The sequence below is a fragment of the Rattus rattus genome, chromosome 2, assembly GCF_011064425.1.
Source record: "Rattus rattus isolate New Zealand chromosome 2, Rrattus_CSIRO_v1, whole genome shotgun sequence".
Classification (NCBI taxonomy): Eukaryota; Metazoa; Chordata; class Mammalia; order Rodentia; family Muridae; genus Rattus; species Rattus rattus.
In genome coordinates this window covers 117,703,059-117,717,344 of record NC_046155.1, presented here as the reverse complement: position 1 = coordinate 117,717,344, position 14,286 = coordinate 117,703,059, and the positions used below count along the sequence as shown (strand labels likewise).

General features: G+C 40.4%; 1 protein-coding gene across 1 annotated transcript in view; it reads left to right on the top strand.

Annotated features, from left to right (window-relative positions):
- The window catches only part of Adamtsl3 (ADAMTS like 3), a 291,589-nt gene that overhangs the window by 232,325 nt on the left and 44,978 nt on the right, over nucleotides 1-14,286 (top strand). Inside the window, exon 20 of the mRNA XM_032893300.1 lies at nucleotides 10,488-10,641. Coding sequence (XP_032749191.1) covers nucleotides 10,488-10,641 — 154 coding nt within the window. The remainder of the gene's footprint in view (nucleotides 1-10,487; nucleotides 10,642-14,286) is intronic.

Here is a 14,286-nt window from a genome sequence, read left to right as displayed (position 1 = left end):
CCCACAGCATCTCCTTCTCTTCTCCTTCTCTGTTTCAGCTGCTAAATATCTGTTGAAGAGGTCAGACCAGCACTAGTGAGAAACGGGCCTGAAGCAAGGCCTGGTCACTCAGAAGCTGTTTGTGAGCCTGGAGAGTGCATGACAGATATTCTCACGCTCCCTCGTTCTTTCTCAATAACTCCCCCCAGCTGTGCGTGTGTCTTTGTGTGTGTTTATATTTCTCTCACAGACGTAGATGCACACAATCTTATGGTAAAAAATCATTAGCTCAAACTTAAAATAGATTTGCCCTCAAGAAGTTTCGATATCTGAATTCTTTTATTATTTGAAAAATTGTCAACAATTTAAGAGCAATTAAAAGGTATATATATATATATATATATATTGTGTGTGTGTGTGTGTGTGTGTGTGTGTGTGTGTGTGTGCAGGTGTGGTGCAGGTGTGTATGAAGCCAGAGATGTTGTATACCTCTGGATTGGAGTTTCAGGAATCAGTGAGCTACCTAACATGGACACTGGGAATGGAACCTGCACCCTTAACAAGAACATCATGCAATCTTTTTTTGTAATCTTATTTTTCTTGAAAATTTTATGAATTACATTTCAAATGTTATCCCATTTCCCCCTCTCCTACACCCACTCCCCTCCATCTGCTTCTATGAGGATGCTCCCATCCCCACCCACCCACTCCAAACTCAATGCCCTGGCATTGCCCTGCATTGAGGAAAGGAACCTTCACAGGACCAAGGGCTTCTCCTCCTACTGATGCCAGACAATGCCATCCTCTACTACTTATGTGGCTGGAGCCATGGGTCCCTCCATATGTACATATTGGTTGGTGCTTCAGTCCCCTGGAAGCTCTGGCAGAGTTTGGTTGGTTGATATTGTTGTTCTTCCTATGGTCTTGCAAACCCCTTCAGCCCCTTCAGTCTTTTCTTTAACTCCTCCACTGGGGTCTCCTTGTTCAGTCCAATGGTTAGCTGCAACCATCCTCATTTGTATCAGCAAAGCTCTGGCAGAGCCTCTCAGGAACCATCCGCATCTGGCTCCTGTCAGCAAGTACTTCCTGGCATCAGCAATAGTGACTGGGTTTGGTGGTAGCATATGGGATGGATCCCCAGGTGGGGCAGTCTCTGGATGACCTTTTCTTCAGTCCCTGCTCCACTCTTTGTCCCTGTATTTCCTCCTGTGAGTATTTTGTTTTCCTTCTAAGAAGGAATGAAGCATATACATTTCGGTGTTCCTTCTTCTTGGGCTTCACGTGATCTGTGAATTTTTTGTGCTCTTAACCACTCAGCAATATCTCATCCTGCCCCAGAATTCTTGATTCCTTATTACAAAGACTAAAAACTTGGTTGGGCTTCTCCTTTGCATTTTTAATCTTTACCTACTATAATTGGTATTTGGTAGAGCCAAGGAAATACAAGATATCTGGATTCAGATCATTCTATCTGTATTATTCTATGGATATATTGGACTTGACCTACATCTGTTAACTATTTATACTGTGAAAAGTATTAGCTTATAATTGTTCATTCTAAATTGAATAGTTTCATTTCCATAGCCTTACTTGTTTGGTCACTCAAACAACAGATATTTATGAATGCTGTTGTATTGATAACTGGAAGCACCAAGAATGAGAGACAACCAAGAACACAGACTTAAGGGAACTTGCTTTCAGAAGGTACATAGAGGAAATACTGCTCATAGTCATATAGGAGGGTCCAATCTAGTTACCATATGTACATAACTACAGTAAATGGAGAAACTTCTATTCCTGCTTCAGTCCTGGGAAAGGATATAGAAGATGTGGCTTTCATATTGAGTTTGAGGAAATGAGGGTAACTCTGTGGAAATGAGAACAAAGCGTATTCTAGTTAGTATGTGACATTTTCAAGATTATGAGTCTCATGGGGCTTGAGAATAGGATGCATTAAGAAAGTGATGGGATGTGAGATGGAAAGTCCAGGCTGTAACCATTAGGAAAGGATTTAGATTTTTCATATATATCCCTATGGTCCTCAAAAGTTTGGCAGAAGTATTTGAATATTCAGAAGCTAAGATATGGTATGACAGCCTGGATCATGTGTTAGAGCAAGAAGACATGGGAGACAGAGAAGCCATAAAAGCTAGAGTTTGAAATTGGATGACTGAGAGATAGTGAAGCTCTTGGCATAGAGAAGAGTAGCTAGTGTTTTTCTCATTAATAAGAAATGATTTGCTTCTGTATGAATAGATAATCCTGTATACAGCTCTAATACACTTATAACTAGTATAACTAGAACACCACAATAATGTACAGTGAAATATGAAGTAATAGTTTTAGACTGGGAGGAGTTAATGGGAAGAGTTGGGTGTGCATGTGATTAAAATACATTGAATGAAATTCTCAATAAATTAATGAAAATATTTTAAGTACAGTTTTTGAGCGAGTCTAGGGAAGTGTAAGTGACACATTTAATCATTAACTTGACAGTGAATGAGCAGGAGAGAGAGAGAAGTTCTGTATTTATGTCCTAGAGGAGCTAATGCACAGTGTGGCACTAACCTTAAAGTTAGCTAGAGGAAGAGAAGACACAGAAGGTGATGTAAAAGTGAGGGAAAATAGGCTTCATTTTGAAACTCAGACAGCTTGAGGGTCCTTAGAGATCTTGAAACAATGGCAGTCTAGGGGGTATTCGTGCCAAAGTTGTGAATGTAGGAATCATCGACCTGTAAGTGGAAGTTTCAGTCATTGATGGCAGATACCAAAGCATCTAAAGGTAGACTTTCAACAGTTCCTTTAAAGTAACTAATAGGCTGCTAAAGAAGGAAGCTTATGGTAGCAGCATTGGTCTTTAGTGCCCTCTAACCCCGCATTACAAAAGGAACATGAAATAAAAATAAAGCAATTAGATTTTCAAAAGGAAAGGGACAGAGGTAATTTTCACATAGGCAACATAAGGGGCAAAGGCCAAACCAAACTAAATAGCAGAAATTACACCAGGTGCTGAAAAGAAGATGTAGGACCAAGAGCCACTGAACATGGAAACCACAACACATACCCAGACAAAGAAATGATCCTATTCTGACTAGAACCCTGAGTAAGGTGAGTGGAGACCAGTGAACCCAACAGAAGTGTGTGAATGAAGAATAATCACACAGACCTCCCACCAACCTTCAGAAAATGTGCGGAAATGCACATCTGGAGGGAGGATGACATGGGATGAAGGAAAAGCCAATGTTCATTTCCTTGGGAGCATCCAGAGAAAACAGCCTCAAAATTTCAGCTAAATTGTGGGCTACATTTTAACGCCAGAGACTAGAAGAAGTTCTCACCATGAAGATAATAAATACTCTGAAATAGTCTACTGCCTTACACTTCTATTCTCTAGAAGCATAGCAGGCTAACTATTGATGTATATGGGAGCATCAGCAAACGGCAAGGATTACTACAGGGCAATAATAGTATCAGCACACAAGTATAATAAAATGTTGTTCTTGAATCACATGAAAATATAATTCAATGATACAAAATGAGATGAAAGGAACTGAGAAAACTACAGAAATAAATGAAAATATAAAATCTAGTGAAGGAGATAAATAGAAATAGAGTAGTGTAAAAACATAGCAAACAGGCTTCAGGAAAGAATTAGAAAACTATGGCTGAGTTCCTTTCAAATTTTATACTTAACTAGAAAGAACTTGGGAATGGCCCGACATAAATAATGTAATTTAAAATATGTACAAAGAGTCAAACAGAAATAAAAATGATAAATATGAAAAGTAAAAAGAAAAATAGTCTAATGAGTATGAATCACCAAGAAAGAACATCACCTAACAATAGGATAAAACAGAATTAATTAAATTGCCACATTGAAAGAGTACTCCCTGTACTGGGAAATTTGGTTATAATACAAAAACTGGAAATAATCATTATTAAGACAGATCTGACTAAAATGTCTATACTTTAAAGATAAAAAAAGATGTGTGGTGTTTGCACCTGGACAAGATAATCAAGTTGGTTATTAGAGAAAGAAGATTGTACTAGCATCAGATATCTCAGCACTAATACTCTGTACTGGAAAACAAAAGAGTAGCATAATTAAGATGAATGTGAGTGAACAATTTTATACCCTGCCCAACTCACCTTCAAACTGAAAGGCCTTAGACAAACATTTTCAGAGATGCAAGAATTTAGGACATGTTATTAATGAAAGGTCTTCCTGGGGAATCTGTCACACATCTTCAGTGGAATCATAGATGTTTCATCACAAGGTTGAGGCCTTATCTGTGGTACTAGAGGGTCCAAAATATGTCATGTCTCCCATAGTCTTGAACATCCTGTAAGTCTTCTATCCAATAAAGGGAAGTACAAATTATCCTGCCAGGCAAAATAGAGGTTGGGAGGAGCATTAAACATTCCCAACCATTAGAGATGCCTCATTAAAAAAAGTTTCCGTCCTCCTTCCCTTCTCAGATCTTACTTACCTCCTCCCTACTCACCTAACTTCATGTTCTCTCTTTCTCTCTTCCCTCATAAACAAAAATCAAAACAATAGCAACAACAACACAAAATAAAAAGTTCAAAAATCCATGTAGTTTGTTTTGTGTATGCTAATACATACATGTTCTACTACCGTGTTGTGTGAACAAATTGGTTCAGTGGTAATTAAGAAAAAGTTGATGTTCACACTTATTATATGGAAGCTTTGGGTGAATATTTTCTTTTAAACATGACAATAATGTCATTTTAAAATTCACTCCTCTTTGAGATTCAAAAACAAGTCAGAAAGAGAATAAGATAAAAACTCGATCATCAACGAACAATGAAATGGCTGCAATTTCAAACTAAGTTACAAAACACACCTGCGAAACACCATAAAAATATGGGTCAAAGTGAGAAGAAAAGTAGAGTGTTGACAAATACTTCCTTGGGTACCAAGAAAGATACAGATTTCCACAGAACTAAATGTGGCCAATCTCAAAGGCCTGTGCAAAGTTCTTTAATTACAGAGAGAGTGGATTAAGGACCATGTACTACCCATGGGAGAAGCAAAGATTGCAGAATTGTGGGAAAGCAAGAGCTTGAAGAGAAACCACATTTATTACCTCCTTGTGGAGGAAGGATGCCAAAGATGAGATGGTGTGAAGGAAGAAATGGAGGCAGCAATAGCAGAATTATTACAGCATTATGTAATCTACAACCTCCTTTCCTAGTCCCAGCAACCAATCAAATGAACAGAGTTGTGGGTAAAGGAAATAAATGACTTGATGATAGGGTCTTGATGAAAAGCCATGGGAAGTATGTTAGCTCATCCTCTACATTTGTTCTGTCCATCCACAGCTGGATGCTTTCAGAGCAGCAGCATGAATGTGTGCATTAAGGCAAACGTGAAGACTGTAGGAAGACTCAGGGTGCAGGGGACTATTCCAAACAGAGTCACTGGATAAGGCACTCCCTGAGAGAATGACAATCAGGCTCTGTATTGCAAAAGAAGTCACCATCAATAGGTCCAGAGGAAAATGGCTTAAAAGTGAGGTCTGAGATTTTATGGTAATTAGAAGGGAATAGAGAGCTGGAAAGACAGCAGGAACAGACGAGGAGGAGACAAGAACAAAAATAAAACCTTTTAAAAATGTTTGTTAACTTATTTTTACTTAAAATATTTTATACAATGTATTGATTTTATTATTTCCATCCCCCTTCCCTTCCCAGATCTTACTTACCTCCTCCCTACCCACCTAACTTCATGTTCTCTCTTTCTCTCTTCCCTCAAAAACAAAAATCAAAACAACAGCAACAACAACACAAAATAAAAAGTTCAAAAATCTGTGTAGTTCATTTTGTGTAAGTTAGTACATACATGAAAGAAATTTAAGTAGAGTCAGCATGTGATGGCTAAGACAATGCCCCGACTAGAAATCATGTATCACCACATAAAAACTCCAGTGCCAAAGGGATCTCAAAGACCCCTCCCCAAGCATCCCAGGCTATTGCTAAGATTGTTGGTTACTCTCCATAACCCCATGATAAGTCCTACTGCTTAGGATAAAATCAATTATGTCATTGCGCATAAAGAAATTGAGGTGGTACCCAACTAGCTAGCATTCGTGATGCTGAAAGGTACTTTGCATGCTACTAAAGAAGAACAGTGATCATCGGTATCATCCAGCTACAAACTCTGTGACTTACATCAGAGACCCAATGGCAAGGATAGTGGTGCAGATAGTCGGACCAACCTCATGAGAGTAGCCAGCCACTTTTTGTTTGGATTTAAGGCCCAGTCCATGAGACAGAGCTCATACTTGACACTGCTAAAATGGCCAAGAAACTGAGGATAGATAATCATGGGCCTTAGTGAAAAAACCTACTACTGTTATTCTACTAAAGAAGCATAAAAGGACATATTGTTATATCCGCAGATCAGTGCCTCCCTCAGCCCTTATTAGAGAAACTTCTTCTTGCAGTAGATAGGAACTAACATAGAGACTCACAATGCACAGAAAGACTATGGAGCACTAGGCCCTAAACGAGATGCCTATATTTTAATATATATATATATATATATATATATATATGTATATATATATGTATATATATGTATATATATGTGTGTGTGTGTGTTGATAATAAGTGTACATAATAAAAATTGTGCAATATGTTGTAAAGTTCAAAAAATAAATAGAAACTAACACAACCAAAGATTGCTTCACAAGCAATAACAACAAAATAATAACTTACCGTGATCAGAGAGACGGTACACATACTAGAATAGATGTGGTGAAATGATGGGAAAGGGAGCCACCAGGACAGGTGGACATTATTCATTAGAAACACTGAGGGCCTCACCAGCGTTTGTTAAAGGAACTTTCATATTGAGATCAAATAAGAACCATTGACCTCCTTTAGTAGAAGTTCGTAAGCTGACCACCTATACCCTCTTCTGGCATGCAGGTGTACCTGCAGACAGAACGCTCATAACACTAAAATAAATAATAAATTGTTAATAAAGAGAAAGTTCAAGAGCACATCGTCAACTGTTAATCTAAGAAAATACAACCTGGAAGACAGCCTGCCTCGGTGTTATCTTAACTAAGGAGCCCAAAGGTCTAAGAGCAGAAGCGGTAATCAATGATAAGTAAAGCCATTTATTTTCCTTTAGCACTCAACACAAAGAGACAAAGAAGCAGGATCTGAGGGATGGAAGGCCTGACAGTGTTCTCTCTCCGTAATGGTTGCTCTTCACGTGAGCAGGCAACAAGAGTAGGTCAGAGAACCATCTGATGTGCCTCCTTGATGAACTCAGAGGACCAAAATGCTGTAAAGTTGACTCAAATCATAGACCCCAGGAATTAATTCACCTTGGTTTTTTTTTCTTTAAGGAAAATTAGTGGTGAAACATTTAAGTATAAAATTAAAACTAATAAACCAGCCATTGACTGAGCAGAACAGAATGTAAATACCAGAAGTCTTGACATCACCTGGTTGACATAACAGACAAACTGGGAATTTGGAAGGAAGTGGGATCGTCTCCAAAGTGGACTTACTATCTTACCTTGCTTAGCATAAGTCCCTGGTTAGTCTCTTAAGTAAAAAAAATGCAGTTAAAATTACCATCCACGTTTCATATTTCTTTAATCCTCTATAGTAATATCAGAGTATTCCTTTTGAAATTAACTATGGTTAAAAAAAACAAACCTTCAACAGTTTCCGTAATTTTATTCAATTTTCCCCTAATGCATTTAATAAAGTATTAATGCACTTAATAAAACTGCATTAATACTTTAAATTAGAATTGCATGTACCTGAGGGGATACTGAGTATTAATGCTATTTTGTAAATAGAAGTTTTGGTCATTCTTGAATGGAGTCTTTCTAGACAGCTTTGCACTAACACAACAATACACCAGTTAAATCATGAAGAGAAAAGATTTACATAGCTCACAATTTAGGAAACTTCGAAGTCCCTGGACTTGCACCATTCACCTCTGGGGAGGGTGGTGGACAATGCTGGTGTGAGTGAGTGGTCACATCTCATTCCCGAAGCTGGGGCATAGATAGGAGGGTGTGTGGATCTCTTTTAATGCTGAACTCCCGAAGACCTAAGGAGCCTCCCTTCAAATCCCACCCTTTAAAGGGACAGATCCTCCTATTAGCACCACTCTAGGGATCATGTCTGTACATATGGATCTTGGAAGACTTTCAAATTATACCCAATGATACACCCCCCCCCCATTTTCCCTCCAGTTTCCATCCATGTTGTCACGGGTGACCGGGTTCCATTCTTGTGTCAGGATGGGTATCCCATGATGCAAATGCGCCATCATCTCCTTATCCATTTATTGCTGATGGACTCTTATGCTTTCATCATTCAGCTGCCATGAACTGCACTCACATGCAAAGGCAGATTCCTTTCCAACATACTGATTGCATTTCCCCTGGAAAAACATTCACTGGTGGGATTGCCCGAATAGGTGGTAGTTCTGTTTTTTGTTCTGAGAAAAAGTCCATACTGTTTCCCATAGTGGTTGCATTAATTTACATTCCTATGGACCATTGGAATGGTGGGGTCCTTTTTCTCCATACTCTCCCCAGTACTTGTTATCTTTGATAAAAGTCTGTCCTACAAGAGTAAGGTAATATCTCATTGTGGTTCAGTGAAAATCATTCATGTGCCCCTTGGTCATTTGAATGTCTTCTCTAAAAAGGGTCCATTTAGGTGGATTGCCCATGTAGTAATGGTTGCTACTTGGATTTGCTTACTGAGATTTATGAATCACTCATATGTACCGAGTGACACCCTCTCCTAGAAGACATAGTATGTAAACCTTCCCTCTCCTTTTGCGGGTCATCTTTCATTCTGAGAGTCATCTCCTTTCCTTTGTGCAGAAGCGTCTTAGTTCGATGGAGTCCCATTTGACTGTAAAGCTGCTTCCTGTGCCTTTAGGGGCGCATCCCAAAGTTCTTGTCTATTCCAGTGCACAGACTGTGTGTTCCTCTGTTTTCTCTGGCTGCTTTCAGGTCTTCGGTTTTTCTCTTTCCTGTTTTGAGTCGTGTATCTTTGGAGCAGGTGAGAAGTAGGGATCTAATGTGCATTCTTTTGTATGCAGATGACCCCGTTACCCAGCAACACTTAATGAAGAGACCGTTGTCTCCCTAGTGCATGTTCTTGGCACCTTTGCGAAAATCAGGTGATTGTAGACGCACAGGTTTTGTTCTAGTCTGAGCCCTTACTCTAGATGCTTATTTTTGTATTAATTTATATTAACTCTGTCCTGCTTTGACTAACAGAGCTTTGGGGTTTATTTTGAAGCTGGGTACTGCAGAGTATCTTCCCTTCCATTTTCTCAAGACTGATTTGACTATTATTGATTGATTGGTTGGTTGGTTGGTTGATTGACTGCAAACTTTAGGATTTTTCACAGTCCTGGGAAGACATTTTGAAGTGGGTGGCATTAGGTTAGCATTTTGAAGGAATGGCTTTAGGTGCGCAGACTGCTTGGGGAGCTGTGCATGGTCTCCAGCATTCACTCTTCCCATCTATGACCATGGGTTCTCTTTCTGGCTTTTGTGTATCCATCTCAATGATTTCCATCGATGTTTTATAATTTTCATCATGCTGACCTTTTATCTTTCGGTTAAATGCATTGTTAACTACTTACTTTTTGTAGCTACTATGAACAGGATTGCAGCAATATTGATTTTTATAATTTTTATATATCCATTTCACACTCTCCATTTATTATTGTTTTACCTCATAATCATACAGCGCAAAGTGTATCAGAGGGCTGAGGAGAACTCAGTCGATAAAGTATTTGCCATTCACACATGAAGACCTAGGGCAGAACTTCAGAACCTATAGAAAAGCCAGATGTGGTGGTGTACATTTGTAACCCAAGCCTGGAAGGGGCGGAGACAGCTGTATTCCCAGGGCTTGCTGACCAAACTGTCTAGCCCATCAGTGAATCCTGGGCTCGGTGAGAAACAGTGTTTCAAAACATAAAATGAAGAGCAGAAGTGAAAAACACTTAATCTATGACCTCCACACGCATGTGCATACACACACCTGCATGTGGGTGTGCTGTGCACACGCGCTTGTTCACACACACACACACAAACACACACACCACAAAAAAAGTAGTCATCACTTTTAACGTCAAAAATGATAATCATAAATTCTACAACAATAGATTACTGTCAGTTACTTGCTAATCTCAGAAAGAAGGAACTGAAAAAAGAAAATAAGGAAGGGGGGCGGAAATTAATGAAAAAGAAAAGAAAGGGAAGGGAGAGAAGTTGAGATGAGAAGCTCTCTATATAGTGAAAACTGCCTTGGAGACTGTGCTGCCCCTGCAGGCCGGCCTGTGCTGCCCTGCAGGCCGGTCTGTGCTGCCCCTGCAGGCTGGCCTGTGCTGCCCCTGCAGGCTGGTGCTGCCCCTGCAGGCTGGCCTGTGCTTCCCCAACAGGCTGGCCTGTGCATGCTCTAACTAGCTACTCTCATTGCAGTGTTCTGTCACCTGTGGGGTTGGATTCCAGAGAAGAAAGCAGGTGTGTCAAAAGCTGACTGCCAAAGGCCGAAGAGTCCCCCTAGCTGAGACGCTGTGCAGGGACCTGCCGGGGCTCCCCCTCGTGAGACCTTGCCAGATGCCGGTGTGCAGCAGTAAGTGTTTCACGTCATCCGTGCTTCGGTTTCTTCTCTTCCCGTCTTATCCTCAGCCTGTCTCAACTCCGTGGGTAAAGCAGGCCAAGCAAAACTCCAAATTGCTTTCAGCAGTGAAAGGTAGACTAGCGAGAGCTAGTTCTAAGGACAGTCCGTTTTAAGGAGTGTCTGCTTGTGAGTGTGCCTTGTAGGGATTAAGCTGAATTGCTCCTTGGCTGTCTTTGCCAGAAATGTATCTGTAATCACAATATTAAGAGTAGAAGAGCTGAGTATTTGATAAAAGGTACTTTCTTGGTGTTTTTTTTTCCTGTATAATTCAATATCAGTTAGCATAAAAACATGCTTTTAGTAAATGACAGTTTGGATATATGGCCAATTAACTATGAATCCTAAGCTCGCTACGACGTCAATAGCATGCTTTCATTCTATTCAAAGCTAAGCTGTATGAAGCATATTTGTGTATGTTAGAGGATGCTTATCTACAGATTTACATATCTGTGTCCTGTAGGAGAGACCCAACCACTGAAATCAGGACAAATAGGCAGCAGAAAGGCGACACAGTATGAAGGGAGTAGGGACCTGGAGGTGACAGCTTCTAGGGCCCATTCCTGCTTTTCTTTTTATTGTCTTCATTCCCCTATAAAAGAGCATGTACTGTGTCAGGTAGCCTCCCCTGAGTTTGCCTGTAGTGAGGAAAAATCAGAAATTAACTACTGTTATTTTGCTGTTGCATGTGTGGGTATGTTGATTGAGGTCTTTCCTGGAGAAACGCACAAAACAAAGCAATCCAAACATTAAAAAGTAATGAGACTTATTGACAACCTACGACAGAAATCACCTTCCGTTTTTATCTCATTTAGTCTCCCTGGCAACGCTGAGAGTCAGGCATTATCCTCATTTAAAGACAAGGCATGCAAGACTGAAGCAAGACCTGAGGTTTACCCTAGACTCCATGACTGCCAATTGGACCCTTTGGCCTGTTTGACCACAAGTCTGTCTGACTCTTGAGCCCACGCTCTTAGCTGCTGCTCTCTGCTGATTCATGGACACCAACTTTTTTTTCCTGGGAATAGTTTGAGAACATATTTTCAAAATCTTGACATTCTAAAACCCTGAGATTCCAAGCTCTAAAGCCTCTTGGAAATCAGGAATGTCTGCGGCCAATGGCACGGCATGGTGTTTGTTTTAGTCTCGTACCTACCTGATTTTTATCAGGGTGACTAGGCTGTAAAGTGCCTTGGAGGAAAGGGAAATTAATGTCATAGCCAGCAGCCTCCTTAAAAATAGACAGAATGCCATGTGGAGAATACATCGTGGTCATTAGGACACTCAATAGACAGGATTGGTTTATAAATCATTATGGCATTCAGGGGAGAGAAGAATTTCATAAGCATTAGGGAGGAAAACAAAACGAGAAAAATAAAGCATTTTTCTTTACCCCACTATAGTCCATAGCCTGTTGACCATGTAGGCTATAGAAACAAAAGGAGGCAGGATTCTCCTAGCAAGAGCCAGCCACCCTGAGCTGATCTACAGTTCTGCCACTCTCTGGTCTCCAGCCAACACCACTGATAAATAGCATTTGCTTGGCCATGCTGTGATCAGCTCTTTCTGAACATTTATAGACCATTCTTTCTCTCCAATACTGCATCTTAGGGCCAGGTGATGAGCAGGGTACTTTCCCAGCCTCCTTTCTCCTTTGCTTCCATGTTCTCACCTCCTATGTATGCCATTTTAACCATTACCCTTAGAGAAGGTTGTAAGACTCAGTAGGTAGGTCTTCAAGACACTTTCTACTTTACTGGAGGACACACCTCTAGCTCCTATCTTCCTTACCAACATTTGCCAATACATGGGGCAATCAAGTTCCTTATTGATGACTTTGCTGAAACCTAATAGCCATACTTCCAAACCCCAGCAATTCTTCAATGCCATCACCATGGTGGGATGATACCCAAGCTTCCTGTTCTTGGGCCTTATTTGGTTAATGCCTCACTGTGACCTCTGGAACTTCCATATATCCCTATTATTTCCTAACCTTCTGCTCTTGAACTGGAAACCTGTTCACTTAGCTGGCTTTTCTGGTGTTCCACTTAATCAACCCTGTTGCCAGCTGGGCTTGGCTTCCCTTGTCCATAGACCTCAATTATGGAGAGACTAAGCATATGCAAGACCATATATTTTTTTGGCTTGAGGAAGGATCAGGACAGATTTGGGGTGCGAGTCCCTGGTTATCTTTAACCTTAGAGAATTGCTTTCAAGTGATTTTCTGGTCTGCTTTTTGTCCTCTGGCTTGAGTTGCTGGGATTTGTAAGAATAAATAATGTGAACCTGCCAGTGAGACAGAAATGTTTATGTTATCTAAAATAAGCTGGAAAATAGTGTGGACACCCACATTTACTAAGTCACTAAAAATTCACCAGAACAGCTGTTTTCCCATGACCATGCTGCCATTTTGTTATGAGTGATCTCTTCTTTTATCCAATGGTAACAGTAAGGCTGTGTTGTCACCATGTCCTTTTGACTTCCCTCTCTCCTCTCACCTCAAATCTGCTCTGATCCTTCCTCAAACCAAAAAATATATGGTCTTGCATACACTTAGCCTCTCCATAATTGAAGTCTCAGGACAAGGGAAGCCAAGCCCAGATGTGTCATGGCTCCTCAGAAGACACAAGTTTAGAATAGACACCATGTTTAGGACCTGAACAGTGTTCTGGGTTTACATAAAGTGAATGTTCTTGAAGATGCATTTTCTTGCTTTTCATTTTGATCATTTAGGGGTTTAGGAGGGTCAGAGGCAGGTAGGAAGGATGTCCCATGCTACACCTAAAGGCCAGCAGCACCCCATATAGTCCAGCTGCACTGAGGCTGCTTACCCACAAACATTCCGTGCCGTGTACCTCTGTGGGCTTGGCTCTTTAAAAGCTCAAATTACTTACTCTGTTGTGTCTCCCAGCTGATGTTCTTTCCAGTTTAGGAAAACCCAAACCCTTAACTAGTATTTTTGAGTTTGTAGTTTGTACATAGCACTGTCTGTAAACTCGTTATAGACAGTCATTCATGATTTTCAGAACAATCTTATGAAGCAGGTACAACCATTATTTCTTTAAGAAAGAGACTAAAATTAGATAGCTTGTTGGAGTCACATGGTGAGGCATGAGGAGACCTGGACTCTGAACTCAAATGAGTGATCGGGCCCAATGTAAGACAAATACAACTGAGAAGAGCTTATTAGGGAAGGAAGGATCTATGTAAGAATCCAAAAGAGGAAGTTATGAACTTATCATTAGGGGGTCATTGGTCGCCTTTTCCTGAGACCCTTGGTCATAGGAACAAAAGCCAGGCTTAAGTTGATTGAAAAATAAAGCAGCAAGTAAGTAGGAGCTGTTCTTCTGAGCTGATCTGGGCCATACCATAGTTATGGAATCTCAGGGGCATCTAAACACATTTAGCAAGTCCTACTCACAGCATCCTCATGGCCTCTGATCAATAACCGTCAAAAAGCCTATCGAGAGTCCAGAAACTAACTCCCCACATTCTTGACATAGCTTCAAATGAGCTTGTCTTACTGGATCCCATGTCAAGTGGAAGAAGAGGGACACAGTACCAGCCAAATGGCCAGATGGAGAGCCAGAGTCTAAGAGG